The sequence below is a fragment of the Nannospalax galili genome, unplaced genomic scaffold (assembly GCF_000622305.1).
Source record: "Nannospalax galili isolate Female #2095 unplaced genomic scaffold, S.galili_v1.0 scaffold829, whole genome shotgun sequence".
Lineage (NCBI taxonomy): Eukaryota > Metazoa > Chordata > Mammalia > Rodentia > Spalacidae > Nannospalax > Nannospalax galili.
The window spans coordinates 3,196,382-3,210,520 of NW_008360329.1; the positions used below are offsets into that span (position 1 = coordinate 3,196,382).

At 40.2% G+C, this 14,139-nt stretch overlaps 1 protein-coding gene across 5 annotated transcripts in view; it reads right to left on the bottom strand.

Annotated features, from left to right (window-relative positions):
• Positions 1 to 14,139, bottom strand: part of Tpd52 (tumor protein D52) — a 100,458-nt gene that overhangs the window by 4,225 nt on the left and 82,094 nt on the right. For 3 of the 5 annotated variants that reach the window (XM_008826063.3, XM_017796353.2, XM_029560161.1), the window contains exons 3-5: positions 7,342 to 7,490; positions 5,734 to 5,835; positions 4,463 to 4,489 (exon numbers count right to left, since the gene is read on the bottom strand). In XM_008826063.3, the coding sequence (XP_008824285.1) occupies positions 4,463 to 4,489; positions 5,734 to 5,835; positions 7,342 to 7,490 (278 nt within the window). The remainder of the gene's footprint in view (positions 1 to 4,462; positions 4,490 to 5,733; positions 5,836 to 7,341; positions 7,491 to 14,139) is intronic. The other 2 variants (XM_017796354.2, XM_017796355.2) reach the window with 1 other exon arrangement.

Here is a 14,139-nt window from a genome sequence, read left to right on the forward strand (position 1 = left end):
AGCAAGCCAGTAAAAGGTCAGGGTGACCACCTTTCTCTAGGTATTTGTTCCCAGGCTGGGACAGGCAGGTTTCAAAATAAATCACTTTTATGATAGCTCTGATAAGTTCCATATCACCCCTTAGCAATAATATCTGCACTGTGATAAGAGACATCTACTGTGGTGGTTTGAATGAGAACTGCCCCCTCCCCCATTCAAGTGTTTGAACACTTGATTAGTTGGTGGTAGTGTTTGGGGAAGGTTGTGGAACCTTTAAGAGGTGTGGCCTAGCTGGAGGAAGCTGTGTCACTCAGGACCAGTTTTGAGCCTTCATAGTCTTGCCCTACTTCCAGGTTGCTCTCTCTACTTCCTGCTGATGGTTGAAGATGTGAGCTCTCAGCTTTCTGCTTCTACTGCCTCCTGCCATGCATCCCTGGCCATGATGGATCATCCATCTGGAACCTAAGCCCAAATAAACTCTTCCTTCTCTAAGTTGCCTTGGTCACGTTTTTTTTTGTTTGTTTTTTCAACATAAAAGTAGCTAATACACTTGCATATACTCTGTTCAAACTCTCTTCAAGCACATGTTGGCTTTCTGTATTACAGGGTTCAAATTCTACTCAAGAACACTGTAGCTCACTGATGGTTCAGGCTTTCAAGCCAGCTCAGCCACTTTCCCCAGAGACCAGCTCACCAGCTCAAAGCACGTTCGTTCTTAGGCTTCTTAAAAAACCTCCATGTTCTGCTCATACTGTTATTATGCACACAATATTTTGATCACTGACAAAGATACGTGGCAAATAATCTTTCCTTTGGGTAAAGCAAATAATTCAAGATAGTAATCCTCAATTACATTAAAATATTTTGTGTGTTTATGACTATGTTTCCTCAAAGACTCAGTTGTTAGAAATGGCAGTGTGTTGCAGATATAGCTCAAGTCTAGTTTTATATTACTACGTAATTACATAGAGTATGATGTTGATGCACATTAAAATATTCCAGAAGACTATATAATCAAGAGAATTGATATAATACATGGACATTGCTGTACCTGGCTGTTTACCTCACACAGTTAAGTGTCTCTATCATATAGAGGAGGGCATGTGCTGTGTCCGTATCTTGGGTATAAGACTACACTGGAGGAGAAATTTACTAGTTCTTTTCTACTTGATCTTTTGTTATTTGTAAGGCAGAGATTAATGAGAAAGATTCTTCTAAATTCATAATATCAGAACTCTAATCATCATGTGGGATTCCTTCAGCCCCTTCTAAAGAAACAGCCTGTTTCCTTACTTTGTACTGGACCCCAACCTGGATGAGCCCGTATCTCAAGACATCAGAAGCAGGTATTCTCACAATCCAATCTCTCCCTCCCTCCCTTTTTCCTGCCCTACTTCTCTCTCTACTTCCTTTCTCTCTCCCTTATCTTCCAACGAAGCCATGGTTATGACAAATGTCTAAATCTCAAATGTTAACTCTAATTGACTATGCAAAACAAAAACTCTTGCTGAGTCTTATGTTTGACTTGGCGAAAGTAATACATTTCTCCTTCTGTATCCAAAATTACATCAGCATGAAATCACTAGCCCAAGTCTGTCACACAAGAGGGACTTGGAACAAATAGTTAATGGGATTAAACATCTGTTGCAAAGCAACTGGCAAAAGGAATGACTGGTATACATCATCTCACCACCCCTACCCCACTACCAGAAGGAGTCTTGTGAGGACTGGGAGGCAGCCATATCTCCTTGATGGTTCTTAGGGAAATGTGGACACTATGACTCACATGATCTAAAAGAAGTGATTTTTCTCTCCTTATATAATCTGAACACATGAAATCTGATTAAGTGACTTTAGCCAACCTTCGATCTCTAAGAAGCAGTTTAGGAGAGACTCTTCTTTCTCTCACTCCTAAGTATTCATACAAAGACTTATTGAACTCCACATATTGGTACAGTATATTAGTCATTAAAAACAAGATAAACACTTATACCACCCCCTTAGAGCTCAGACAACATTGCAGAAGAGAGGGCAGAAGAGCTGGAAGATAGGGAAAGGGCTATGAAAAGGACCATCTTCTAAGCAGGACATGGCCATGGCAATCATGAACTCACAGCAGCTGTGCCTACTGTACTAGGCCCTCCTGACAGCTATGACTGAGGAAGGGGCTGGCCCCTACCACTTAATGTTGATCTACTGGCAACCAACAGATTCTGGGGAATGGGAGAAATACTATCTAGTTGTATACCCACTAGTAAGCCCACCAGGCTCCAGGCTCTGATGGTGAGTTGCAAACCCAGAATTATAATATCTACCCTAGTTAAACTCTGGGGTAACCAAACAAAACAAATCTAATGAATATGAGAAAGAGATTTTTAAGGAAGATGAGTTGACATGGGCAGGAGGGAAATAAGACAGGATGGGGGAAGAGCAACCAGAATGCATTATACACGTGTATGAAATTGTCAAAAAAATAATAATTTTAAAAAAGAAAAAACAGTGTAATATAATCTCAATTATACTTTAATTGAAATAAAGTAACTTACAAAGAACTAGAAAAAAAACAGCAAAACTTAATTTGTTTCGGACACATAATAAGACAGACAGTACCTAGACACATGAAGTTAATCTTGTTAATGATGTAAAGAAAGAATGGTATGTTAAGATGAAATATGCCATTCTCTCACAGGCCTTGCATGCTGCTGTATTTTCTATTTGTGTTGTCACACCCAACACTGCTATGATTGGTACTTGCAGGCTCTTCATTCTTAAGCTATTCCAAGGCCCTGAGTCCTTCTTCTACTTTAATCAAAGATTTTAAGTTCTATTCTAACAAAACCTGTATCTGATTTACAGTTATAGCCTTCGGATCTGGCCACAGCAGGCACTCTTTCATTAGAATGACATGTGATTTAATGCTCATTCCGTTGCCTATGGCGTTTTTCACACAGTCACTTCTTATCACTGGTTATTTAATTTTTTATTAAGATTTTATTTATTTTATCTGTATGACTGTTTTGCCTGCATGTATATAAGTGCACCACATTCATGCTTGGTGCCCAAGGATGCCAGAAGAGGGTGTAGGTCCCCCTCAAACTGGAGTTAAAGATGGGTGCTAGCCTTGTGGGTGCTGGAAACCAAACCCAGGTCCTCTGCAAGAGCAGCAGTGCTCTTAACTGCCAAGCCCATCTCTCCAGATCCAGTTACTTGATTTTCTTTAAAGCATTATTTTAGCTTTAAATAGTTGAACAAAGAGAGTTCATACATCTCCATGGTTTACTGTGACTTCCAAGACTAGGTATCACCAAGACTGAAGCTGTATCTGTTGGCTTACATGAGCATGTACATGAAGAATAGAGGTGGGGAGAAGGTAGGAGGGAGAAGGGAAGAGGGGAGGGAAGGAGGGAGGGAGGGAGGGGACAATGAGAGGGAAGAGAGCTCTTAAGGGAGGGTGGAGGAAAGGGCACATTAGAGGGTAATGGAATTCATGTGACATGAAAAGCACAGCAGAGGACTATTTGAGAGGAGGAGACAGGAGGGAGGAATGAGAACAGTGTATGGCGACATATATTTTGTAATCTGATCTAAAAAGTTAACAAGCCAAAAAAAAAAAAAAAAAAAAAAAAGGAAAAGGGGAAAAAAAAAAAAAAAAAAAAAAAAAAAAGGAAGACGGGAAAAAATGAAAGTAGCTAAATCAAGCAAGGAACCCTTGAGAAGACAATGTGCAGAATCACTAGGAAGAGACGGAGACTGCAGTATCACCCTCTCTGCTCACACCTTAAAATTTTCCATTTGATTCATCCAACACCTACGTATAATAATCAGAGTCTGTAGGTGGAAAGGAGAGTTTTGCTCAGCATCACAGGGACTCCTACAGGCATGGCTTGGACTTTTTAATGCCAGTTTCCCCTTTGTAAACCATGAAACTACCTTGCATGCTTAAATAACTAGTAAAGAAATATTAGTAAAAACTACAAGCTAATAAAACAAATATTAAAAAGTACATAGGATTTCTTATGTCTGTCTTACCACACAAAAAGAGTAGCGTAACCCATATAAAACAGAAGACTTAACATCACAAAGCAATACATATGCAGTCTATTATAATTACGTAATGGGACCCACATGAAGGAGAATTCCAACATCTTTCCAAAAGCACCAAAGAAACAAAAGCATGAAAAACAAAGTCAGACATTAAAAGGGAGGAATTTTGTATGCCATGGTTAAAATAAAAAGAAACTTCACAAACATTTCCATATCCCTTGTACCACAGTGTCAAATTCTTCTTTTAATTCATCCATTACGCATGGTATACAAGAAAACCTCCCTTAGGATTAGAAATGCACTGGAGAAAAAGATACTCCAAAAGCAAAAAAGTCACACAGTGGACACACACGAGCATCCACGGAGGCATAATCATCTAATCTTGCACACTCATCTCACACAACTGCTATGCAGCAGTGGGGGTTCAAACTCTCCTTACCTAAAGGAATGTGAAAAGGCTTGCAATCTGTAAGAAGCCAGAGTAAGCGTTAAAAAAGAAAGGAAGTTCTGAGGAATCTAACAGAATTAAATAACCTATTTTACAAGGCTGCATGTTATGCATAGGCTGTAAAGCACTACAAATTCAGTCAACATAAAGAGAAAGGAGAGAGCCTCACGGATATCTATGTACACATAATTATCCAAGAATTCAGGAAAGCTATCCTTATGATATTGCATGGAGAACAATGATGCTCTGTATACAATGAACAAGAGATATATTTTAATGCACGGTATAATACACTGATTAAATAAATCAATTCAACTAACAAAATTCTGGTTGTAAAATCTATTTTCCCCACAAACAAAAACCACAAAGTCATGCAATCTGAGCTTGGAAAAAAACAAACAGAAATTGTGCACACCAACATGAAGCACAGCCAGCATGAGCCACAAGTATCACTGTCAGCACTAGTCTAATAATGGCGATAGACGGAGGCACAAACGCACCATGAAGTACTTTCACCAAAATGACAAGGGAAATTCTGAAACTAATCTCAAACACAATGCATAATTTGTTTTTAAAAAAAGCTCAAAATCAAGATTTGGCCCTAAGCATGAATGTAGGGATGGCTGATGGGTTAGTGCAAACCAGAGCACGAATAAACACCTTGTAAGCACACCATGGTGTAAAAACGCCACATAAGGTGAAGTTGGGTCACAGGCCAAGCGTGCACTTCAATGCTCTTATATTCATCCCCAGAAAGACACCCCACCCTGCCCCACAATCACAATGTTGCAAACACCAGACAAATACTGCAGGATCAAGAAAGATTAAAAAGATGCTAGAGTTTGCAACCAGAATTTTTCAACAGTCCTTAAAAGGGTTCATAAGATGATCAATTTGAGATGGGTTTTTGTTTGTTTTGTTTTATTTTGTTTTTGAGACAAGATTTCACTTTTTAGCACTGGCTGGCCTGGAACTCACTATGTAGACCAGGCTGGCCTAGAACTCACAGAGATCCATCTGCCTCCCAAGTGCTGGGAATAAAGGCATGTGCCACCATGCCCAGCTAAGATAATCATTTTGGAAGTTAGAATGTAAGGCCTGGAAGAATTTAGGCAAACATTTTGGGTCTCTGAAAGAGTGCCCTCCTTCACTCTAACAGCAGACAACCCCACAGTACCATGAGACAGGTCTAGCCAAAAGCAACCATGGTCCCAGTTCAGTTTGCCCCAGCAACTCCATGAGCAAGGAAAATGCAGACATACTTTACGTCTTCCAGCTTTTTGGTTATGACTGAGCCAACTGATGAAAATGCAGCCGAAGCCTTCTGTCCGGCCTGAGACAAGGTTTCAGATGTCTTCTTGTATCTATAGTCAATCATGAAAAAACAAGGGAAAAAGTCAGCTAAGCTTTTCTACTATCAATTCTTGCAATAGTCATCACCTGTTGAAGAACTCAAGAATAAAACAGTTTTGAGAGCTTCTAATGTCCTCCACAACCGTCAAGACAGCAGTAATCCTTTCATCACAATCTTCTGCAGTGCCCTGGAGCAGAGAGAAAGACAGAGGCCTAGAAGGAAAGGACTAAGGAACCAGGGTTGAGCTTGCAAAGTACCCCCCAAATCCCCGAAAGAAAAGCTATGGCTCCATTAAAGATTCTACAAGGCCAGGGGCTAAGGAGATGAAGTGCTACCCTTCCAAGTGCAAGAACCTGAGTTTGATGCCCAAAACCCATGTTAAAAAAAAAAAAAAGTCAAGCCCAATGGCTTATGCCTATAATCCCAGTGTTGAGGAGGCAGAGCTAGGCAGAGCCCTGGGGTTCACTGGCCAGCCAATCTAGCCTACATGGTGGGTTCTAGGTCAATGAGAGACCCTGTCTTTAAAAAAAAAAAAAAAAAAAAAAGGCTGGGCAGGGTGGCGCATGCCTTTAATCCCAGCATTTGAGGGGCAGAGGCAGGCGGATCTCTGTGAGTTCAAGGCCAGCCTGGTTTACATAGTAAGTTCCAGGACAGCTGGGGCTACAGGGAGACCCTGTCTCAAAAATACCAAAAAGAAAAAAAAAAAGAAAAAAAAAGATAGTGCCTGAGGAATGACACCAAAGTTATCCTTTGACCTTTGTGCTTGCACGGACACCCATGAACACAAAAAGATATTGAGACCAAATGACTGAATTTTGTGACTATGAAGAGAAAATGTTGCAGGCCAGACCCAAAGTATCTTGAGCTATTTTTAGTCCCTTTGAAAGCAGTTCATTGTCTACCTCTGTGTCTGACCTAATATCCTATGACTATCAAAACTTTTCAAATGTATTCTTAGCAGACCATGAGCTTCCACTAATGCAAAAGCCAAGAATGTTATCTGACAGCTTCCAACACCTACAGCAGAGTTCGCTGTACTTTGCTGTAACCATTTACCCATGGGCTCCCCAATGTATTTGGTAAATGCCTTGATTCACAACTGTCCACAACTCCAGTTCCAGGGGATCTGATACATTCTTCTGACCTGGGCATTGCAGAACACGGGTGTACTTACATACACGCAGGCAATACACATATACACATAAAAATAATATTTTTGAAAAAAAAGAAAAACTCAGAAAGAAAAAACATGGTGGGGAGAGACTACTGCTCACATTTTGAGGCTTGAAAACTATTCCTTTAACCTGTACATGAGGCTGCTTTGTTCTCTCCACTAGAATGTTCTGGAAAACCAAAGTTAGAAAAGAGCCAGCTATCCTGGAGCACTGGAAAGAAAGAGCCCTGTGTGATGCAAAGTAAAGCTGTGGAGATGTCCTCATCCCCTTCTTCTCCTCAAAGAAAGGGCGCAAGTGCCCTTTACATTGTCTAGAGACATGTACGATGGGAGGGAACATACGCGGATGTTGCTGTCACGTCTTGCCACCCTTTGGCAATGTTCTGCTTGAGTTCCTGAAGTGAATTGATTCCAAGTTTCCGCTTGATCTCTGCTAGATGCTTTTCTTTTGCTGCTAACACTTGGGACAGAGTCTGGATTTCTTCTTCTACCTATGAGGAACAGGGTTGAGGAAAAGAATAAAGCGTGAGTCTTCTGTAAGTTAAGGGTATCTGAACAAAACTATACTCAAATGCTACCGTCATTTACATTTTTTTTCAATTCATTTCTGTGTCTCTTTACACACAAAATGTAAACTGGGTCCATAAGGCTCTCTCCTGCAGAGTTGTTCTTTATATCCCTGTCAACTGTCCTCTGTCTTCCCTTCTGTTATCCCAGGAACTGTGAGGCTTCAAACCTTTACATGGGTAACACTCAAGTCACTCTTAGTACCTACTCTGTTGACCTCTGACCCAACTTTCCTACTAGATATTTCTACCCAACTGCCCATAAAAATTCCTGTTTACATACTAGATAAAAATAATCTCCATCTCTTACCACCAAAATCCAACCTTCTTGTATACTTCCTAAGAGTGGATCTGTCAACATCAGTGCCTGCCAATGCATCTTCCCCCAGAGACCCCCCCGCCACCAGGGTTACTGTGTGGGCTCCTGACCCAAGAACAACCATCCATCCCATTGCTAAGAGCTGGTGACATGTTTGGTATGAAAAGATGCACTAAACTAATCAATCTCTCTCCTCCAGGAGCCTGTCTGAAGAACTCAGATAATAATGAGGAACTGAAAAGATTTGGAAGAAGATGCTTGGAGGTGTAGCTAGAGCACAGTGAGATTGTGGGATGTGCTGGAAGCCAAAATGCAAAGTAGAAGAGAAGGCTGTACCAAGAAAATGAGAAAGGGCAGGCTCACAGAAGGAGAGAAGAACCACACAGAGACAGAAAATTGAAAAACTGGATTCCTAAGGGATATTCATCAACACTACAGACCCCTGTAGAACCGCTCCCCTTGGCTTTTTGCAAAGCTAATCCTCAGCCCTGACCTGCAGCATACTACTACGATCTCAAAGCCAACAGGACCCTTGAAAACAGCAGACAGCACTGCTGAGTCAACTGTTTTCCTTGATAATTACATCTTCAAAGAACAAGAAGTAAATATACTGATCAACAACTGAAAAAAGGATAAATAACGTGAAGAGATTGCAGAAAGAGAGACAGAGAGCAGAGGGGAAGAGGAGAGACAACTTACCAATGCAGTTCTGAGATGGCATTAATTGGCAGATGAGGCCAAAACAAACACAATCCTCTGTGCTCAGAGAACTCAAAATATTAACACCAAATGCAGACATCAGATACTGACTGAAATGTAGAATATGAGAAGAAAAGGCAAAAAGAAAAAAAAAGGAGGAGGAGGAGGAGGAGGAGGAGGAGCAGGAGCAGGAGGAGGCGGCGGCAACAGGAGGAATGAATATGTTTGAAAACCAGTGAGTTGTAGGATTCGCCCAGTTATTAAACAATGGTGGAGGAGCCAGAGTCTCCACCTAGGTTTGCAAAGGGCACTTCCAATCACTGGCTGATTGCCTCTTTCCTTACCCCAACCAAAGTTCTATAGACAGAAAGACCACTGCAGTGTTTCCCAACAATGCACAACCCAGTGTCTTAAACGCCTCGCTTTTATTGGTTAGTGTGTGCTTACATACAGCACATGTGGCAGCCAAAATCCCCTCATTCCCTAGGGGTGGAGGGAAGGAAGAGGGAAGAATGACCTCAAGAGCACGGAGAACACAACTGATGTAAAGAAAAAAAGTGAGCGAAAAAGTTACTGTGAGGACACAGTAATGGGGGCTGTGGTACTTGGCATAAGAACAGACATATAAACCAGTGGAACAGAAGAATTAAGAGTCAGGAATAAACCCATATATTTACAACAAACTGCTTTGTGACACACATGACAAGAGAACTTAGTAGAGAAAGAACAGGGCTTTTTCACTCCCTTACAAATGTGACTTAGCTAGTTTTCATATGCAAAAGGAATAAAGCTAAGCCTTTCACTCAGTCCACACACAAAAATTAAGTCAAAATAGAGAAAAAAGCTCTTAGTAGTAAACCATATAACTCTCAGAATAAAACACAGATACAAATCTTCAAAACCTTGACTTAGGCGATTTTTTGTAGATATATAAAGTACAAGCAATCAGGGGGAAAAAACAGATTTTATCAGAACTAAAAACTCTTGAAGCCATAGTGATGCACTTGGGAGGTGATGGCAGGAGGTGCAGGAGTTCAAAGTCATCCTTGACTACACAGTGAGCTCCTCAAATCCACCCACCCACCCTCCAAAAATCACAGGCTGTTGTGCTTCAGAGCACATTATCATGAGCTAAAAAGACAACTGACAGAACAGGGTAAATATCTCCAAATTTTCTTTCAAATGTATCTGTAGCATCCAGGACACCTGAAGAAAGTCACAACTCAAAAATAAAAAGGCAAATAAATAATCCAATTTTAAAACTGGCAAATGAATTAGACATTTCTCAAAAGAAGATAAACAACCATTAGGCAAATGAAAAGAAAGATGAACAGCATCATTCATTAGTAACTGAAGAAATATCAATCAAAGAAGTACTTCATATCTTCCTTAAGATTGCCTAAAAGAAAACACATTCCTTTAATCCCAGCACACAGGAGGCAGAGGCAGGCAGATCTCTGTGAGTTCAAGGCCAGCCAGGTCGATAGCCAGTTACAGGCTAGCTGGGACTACAGGGAGATCCTGTCTCAAAAAGACCGGGGGGGGGGGAGAGGCATTAACCAGTGCTGGCAGGATACAGAAAAACCAGAATCCTCATGTGCTAATGCAGTTTGGCAGTTCCTCAAAATTTTAAGAAGAAGGCTATGGTAGGTTCTGGAAATGCTACTGGTAGGAATGTAAAAATTGAAAAATATATGTCCCCAGACAAATGTCTATTGTTGTCTAACAACTCCATAGTGAAATCAACCTAAATGACTGTCAACTAATGGATAGAGAAACAAAATGTGGCCAGACCATGAACTATAGAAGTACTATAGCTATAAGAAGTACTGGTATGGGGCTGGAGAGATGGCTCAGTGGTTAAGAGCACTGACTGCTCTTGCAGAGGACCCGGGTTCAATTCCCAGTACCCACATAGCGGCTACCAACCATCCTTAACTCTAGTTCCAGGGGAATCCAAAGCCCTCTTCTGACCTCCGTGGTATTGCACAACACTGGTGCACTCACATACATGCAGGCAATACACTCATACACATAAAATTTAAAAAGTATTGGTACATACCACAATGTGGATGAAGCCTGAACACATCATACTAAGTAAAAGAAGCAACTACAAGAAACTGCAAGATATGAATGCATCTATATGAAATGCCCAGGACAAGCGAATCTATGGATAGAAACGACACTAACAGTTGCTAGGGGATGGGGAACAGGGTAGAAGTGACTGCTGAGGAAAGGAGGGTTTCTTTTCGGCATGGTAAAAATGTTCTGGTGATGACTGTACAATTCTGTGAATAGAAGTAAACCACTTTAAAAGGATGGATCTGATAATATATAAGCAAATATTTCCATTCTGGGCTGGAGAGATAGCTCAGTCAGTACTTCTGATGGAAACAGGACCTGAGTTTGATTCTCTGAACCCATGTAGAATAAAGGGGGAGGAGGGTGGCATGTACTTGCAATCCCAGTGTTGGGGAGGCAGAGACGGGCAGACGCCAGGGGCATCCTAGCTAGTCAGCCAGCCTAGCCTACTATATAAATTCCAGGCCAAGAGATCTTGTCTCAAAAAAAAAAAAAAATTAAAAACAAACAAAAAGCCAGTGGATGGTACATGAGGAATAACACCAGAGTGTCCTCTGGCCTCCACTTGTCCATCTGTGCAGCTACATCACCCACCCACACAAATCTCTATTCCAATGAAATTTCTACAACTACTTTAAGCAATACCTTCCAAACTGAAACTATCATTTCTTTTAAATGCAAATAATTAGTATGGTATCTATAATAATAACTATTATTATTATACATAATCAGAGGTAACAGTAACAGTGTTCTATTATATCAGGAAGTTTGGGGAGGAATTTGGTAAACTTGAAGTATACTAATATAAGAATACAGGCTCACTGGAATTCATGAAGATCTGAATATAAGACTCAGGGCAGCTGTGAAGATTCTAAAAATGAGCTTGAAGAAGTTAAAAATGGGGGCTGAGAGATGGCTCAGCAGTTAAGAGATCTAGCTACTCTTACAGAGGACCTGGGTTTAGTTCCTAGCACCCACTTGGGCAACTCCAGTTTTAGGAGATCCAACACCCTCTTCTGGGCTCCACAGGCATTCCACAGCACAGGTGCACTTACATAGATGCAGTAAAACATTCATACACAGAACTGGGTGTGGTGTTACATGCCTTTGATCCCAACACTCAGGAGGCAGTGGCAGGCAGATCTCTGTCAGATGAAGCCAACTTGGTCTACAGTGAGTTTCAGCCTGCTGGAGCTATAGAGAAACCCTATCTTAAAAAGAAAAAAGAAAAAGACAAGGTAAAAATGGTCCTGATATTGTAGATTATTTAAATACAATGTAGCAATATATGCAAGGAAGACATCTGGGAACATAATCTAAATATTTCACAGATCACTCATTTTTTTCATTTTTTATGTTACTACAGTAAACAACTTATGGGAAAACTTTTTTCTTTTTAAAAACAATGTAAGTCATGCATTAAATAACTCAGTAGTTTTAATCCTTACCTTCTTCACAGCACTAATCTCCCAACACATTCTATCTCCACCTTGTTTACAAAACCACATGAAAAGAAATGGACCATACAAGCAGACAGAAGAACCCTGAAGAACAGAAACCAAGTTCTATAGAACACTCCACCCCAAACTGTAAATACACTCTTTTCTTTGATCCACCTAGAAAGCCCTCAGGAGACAACCTTGTGTTAGCAAAAGTAGCTCTGATAAGTTTTTTGTGGGTTTTTTTGTTTTGTTTTGGGTCCATTTGAGACAAGGTCTCTCTGTAGCCCCAGCTGGCCTGAAACTTACTATGTAGACCAGGCTGGCCTCGAACTCACAGAGATCCACCTGCCTCTGCCTCCCAAGTGCTGGGACTACAGGCTTGCACCACAACACCCAGCTAGCTCTGATAAGTTTTAAGCCATACAAAGTACCTTCTCTAACCACAATTTAGGTCAAAAAAAACAAAATGAAACATTAGAAAATTCATAAACATGAAAGGCAACACACTGTAAGTCAAGAAAGACAGCAAAGGACATTTGAAAATACTTTGAGACAACATTTAAAGTTTACAGGATACGATGAAAACAGAGCCAGAACCATAAAGCTGTAAATGTCTGCATTAATTCTGAACCTAGATTTTATAGGTTATCAAGGCCTTTGCCACCACTGCACAATTTTGTCCTATATACAGAAGCTTTGTGAGGTGTGTTAAGTTACAGTTTGCACAAATTCATCTCATTTGTTTTCCACTGGTTTATTTTTCTTCTAACCATTTTTTCCAAACAACAAGACACATTTAGGATGGGGTGGTTTTTTTTTGTAAGCAATAAAAATTAATTGAAGTAATTTCTACTCATTAAAAAGTAATTTCTTGATAGTTGTGCAGTAACATTTTTAAGCATGGAAGTTACTTTATACTTAATAACTTCTGTATTAATACTGCACAGCATGAATTCTGCATTGAGAAACTGAACAGCAAACACCTGATAGCTGTACAATTCAGCCAAATTGTGAAAATTATTGCTAATGATATATAACAGTTCTCAAAGACTTATAAGTAACTAGATTCAGATTTATGATTTACTTTAATGTTTGAAGTGTCTGTTTGGGATGGTGATAGCACTTTAGATGAATTTAAGAAAAACAGAGTTATCTTCCAAAATGTCAGTTTCAGAGGGTCCACCCTCCCAAGTCTAAATGCATCATATAGTGTTTTATCTAAAACTTTCTGTGGTGTTTTGAATGAAAATGTCCCCCATATGCTCCAGTATTTGAACCCTTGGTTCCCAGTTGGTGGTGCTGTTTAGGGAGGTCATGGAACCTTTAGGAGGTGGAGCCTTGCTGGAGGAAGCACATCACTGGGGATGGGCTTTGAGTGTTTACAGCCTGGCTCACCGCCCCCCCCACCCACCCACCTTCTGCTTCATATTTGTGGTTGGAGATGTGATTGCTCAGCTTCCTGCTCCGGCCACCTGCTGCCATGCCTCCCTAGCCATTGTGGTCTCCATTCAGAACTGGAAGAAAAATAAACTCTACCTTCTATAAGTCGCTTTGATCATGGTGTTTATCACAGCAGTGGAAATGTAACTCAGACAGTTTCCAATTCCACTGTCTTGTATTTTCATATTAAAAATATTTTTTTTCATTTTTCCTTTAAGTGCCAATTTCTTATTAGTACCATTTCTCAAGGCAATATGTTTACTTGGAATGTATTTTAACTGTTTTTGTAGAGTGTAAACTGAAGCATGCATATTTTGTATATTGTGCTTGGAGGAGGAGGGCATAGGGTTAAACAGTGTGATGCAGTTGTTTTTCATCCTTTGGTTGTGCTGACCTAGGGAACGTTGGTCGTATCAAACATTAAATTTTAAAATGACCACTCTTTTAATTAACTTAAATATTCATAGGAGTATGTGCTATGAAGCAATCTGAAGTTTTTAATATTTTTGTCATGAATTACACTAATTATTGTAATGTAATAAAAATAGTTTGAGTGACTGTAATAGTTATGATGAGGGCCAGCAAGATGGTT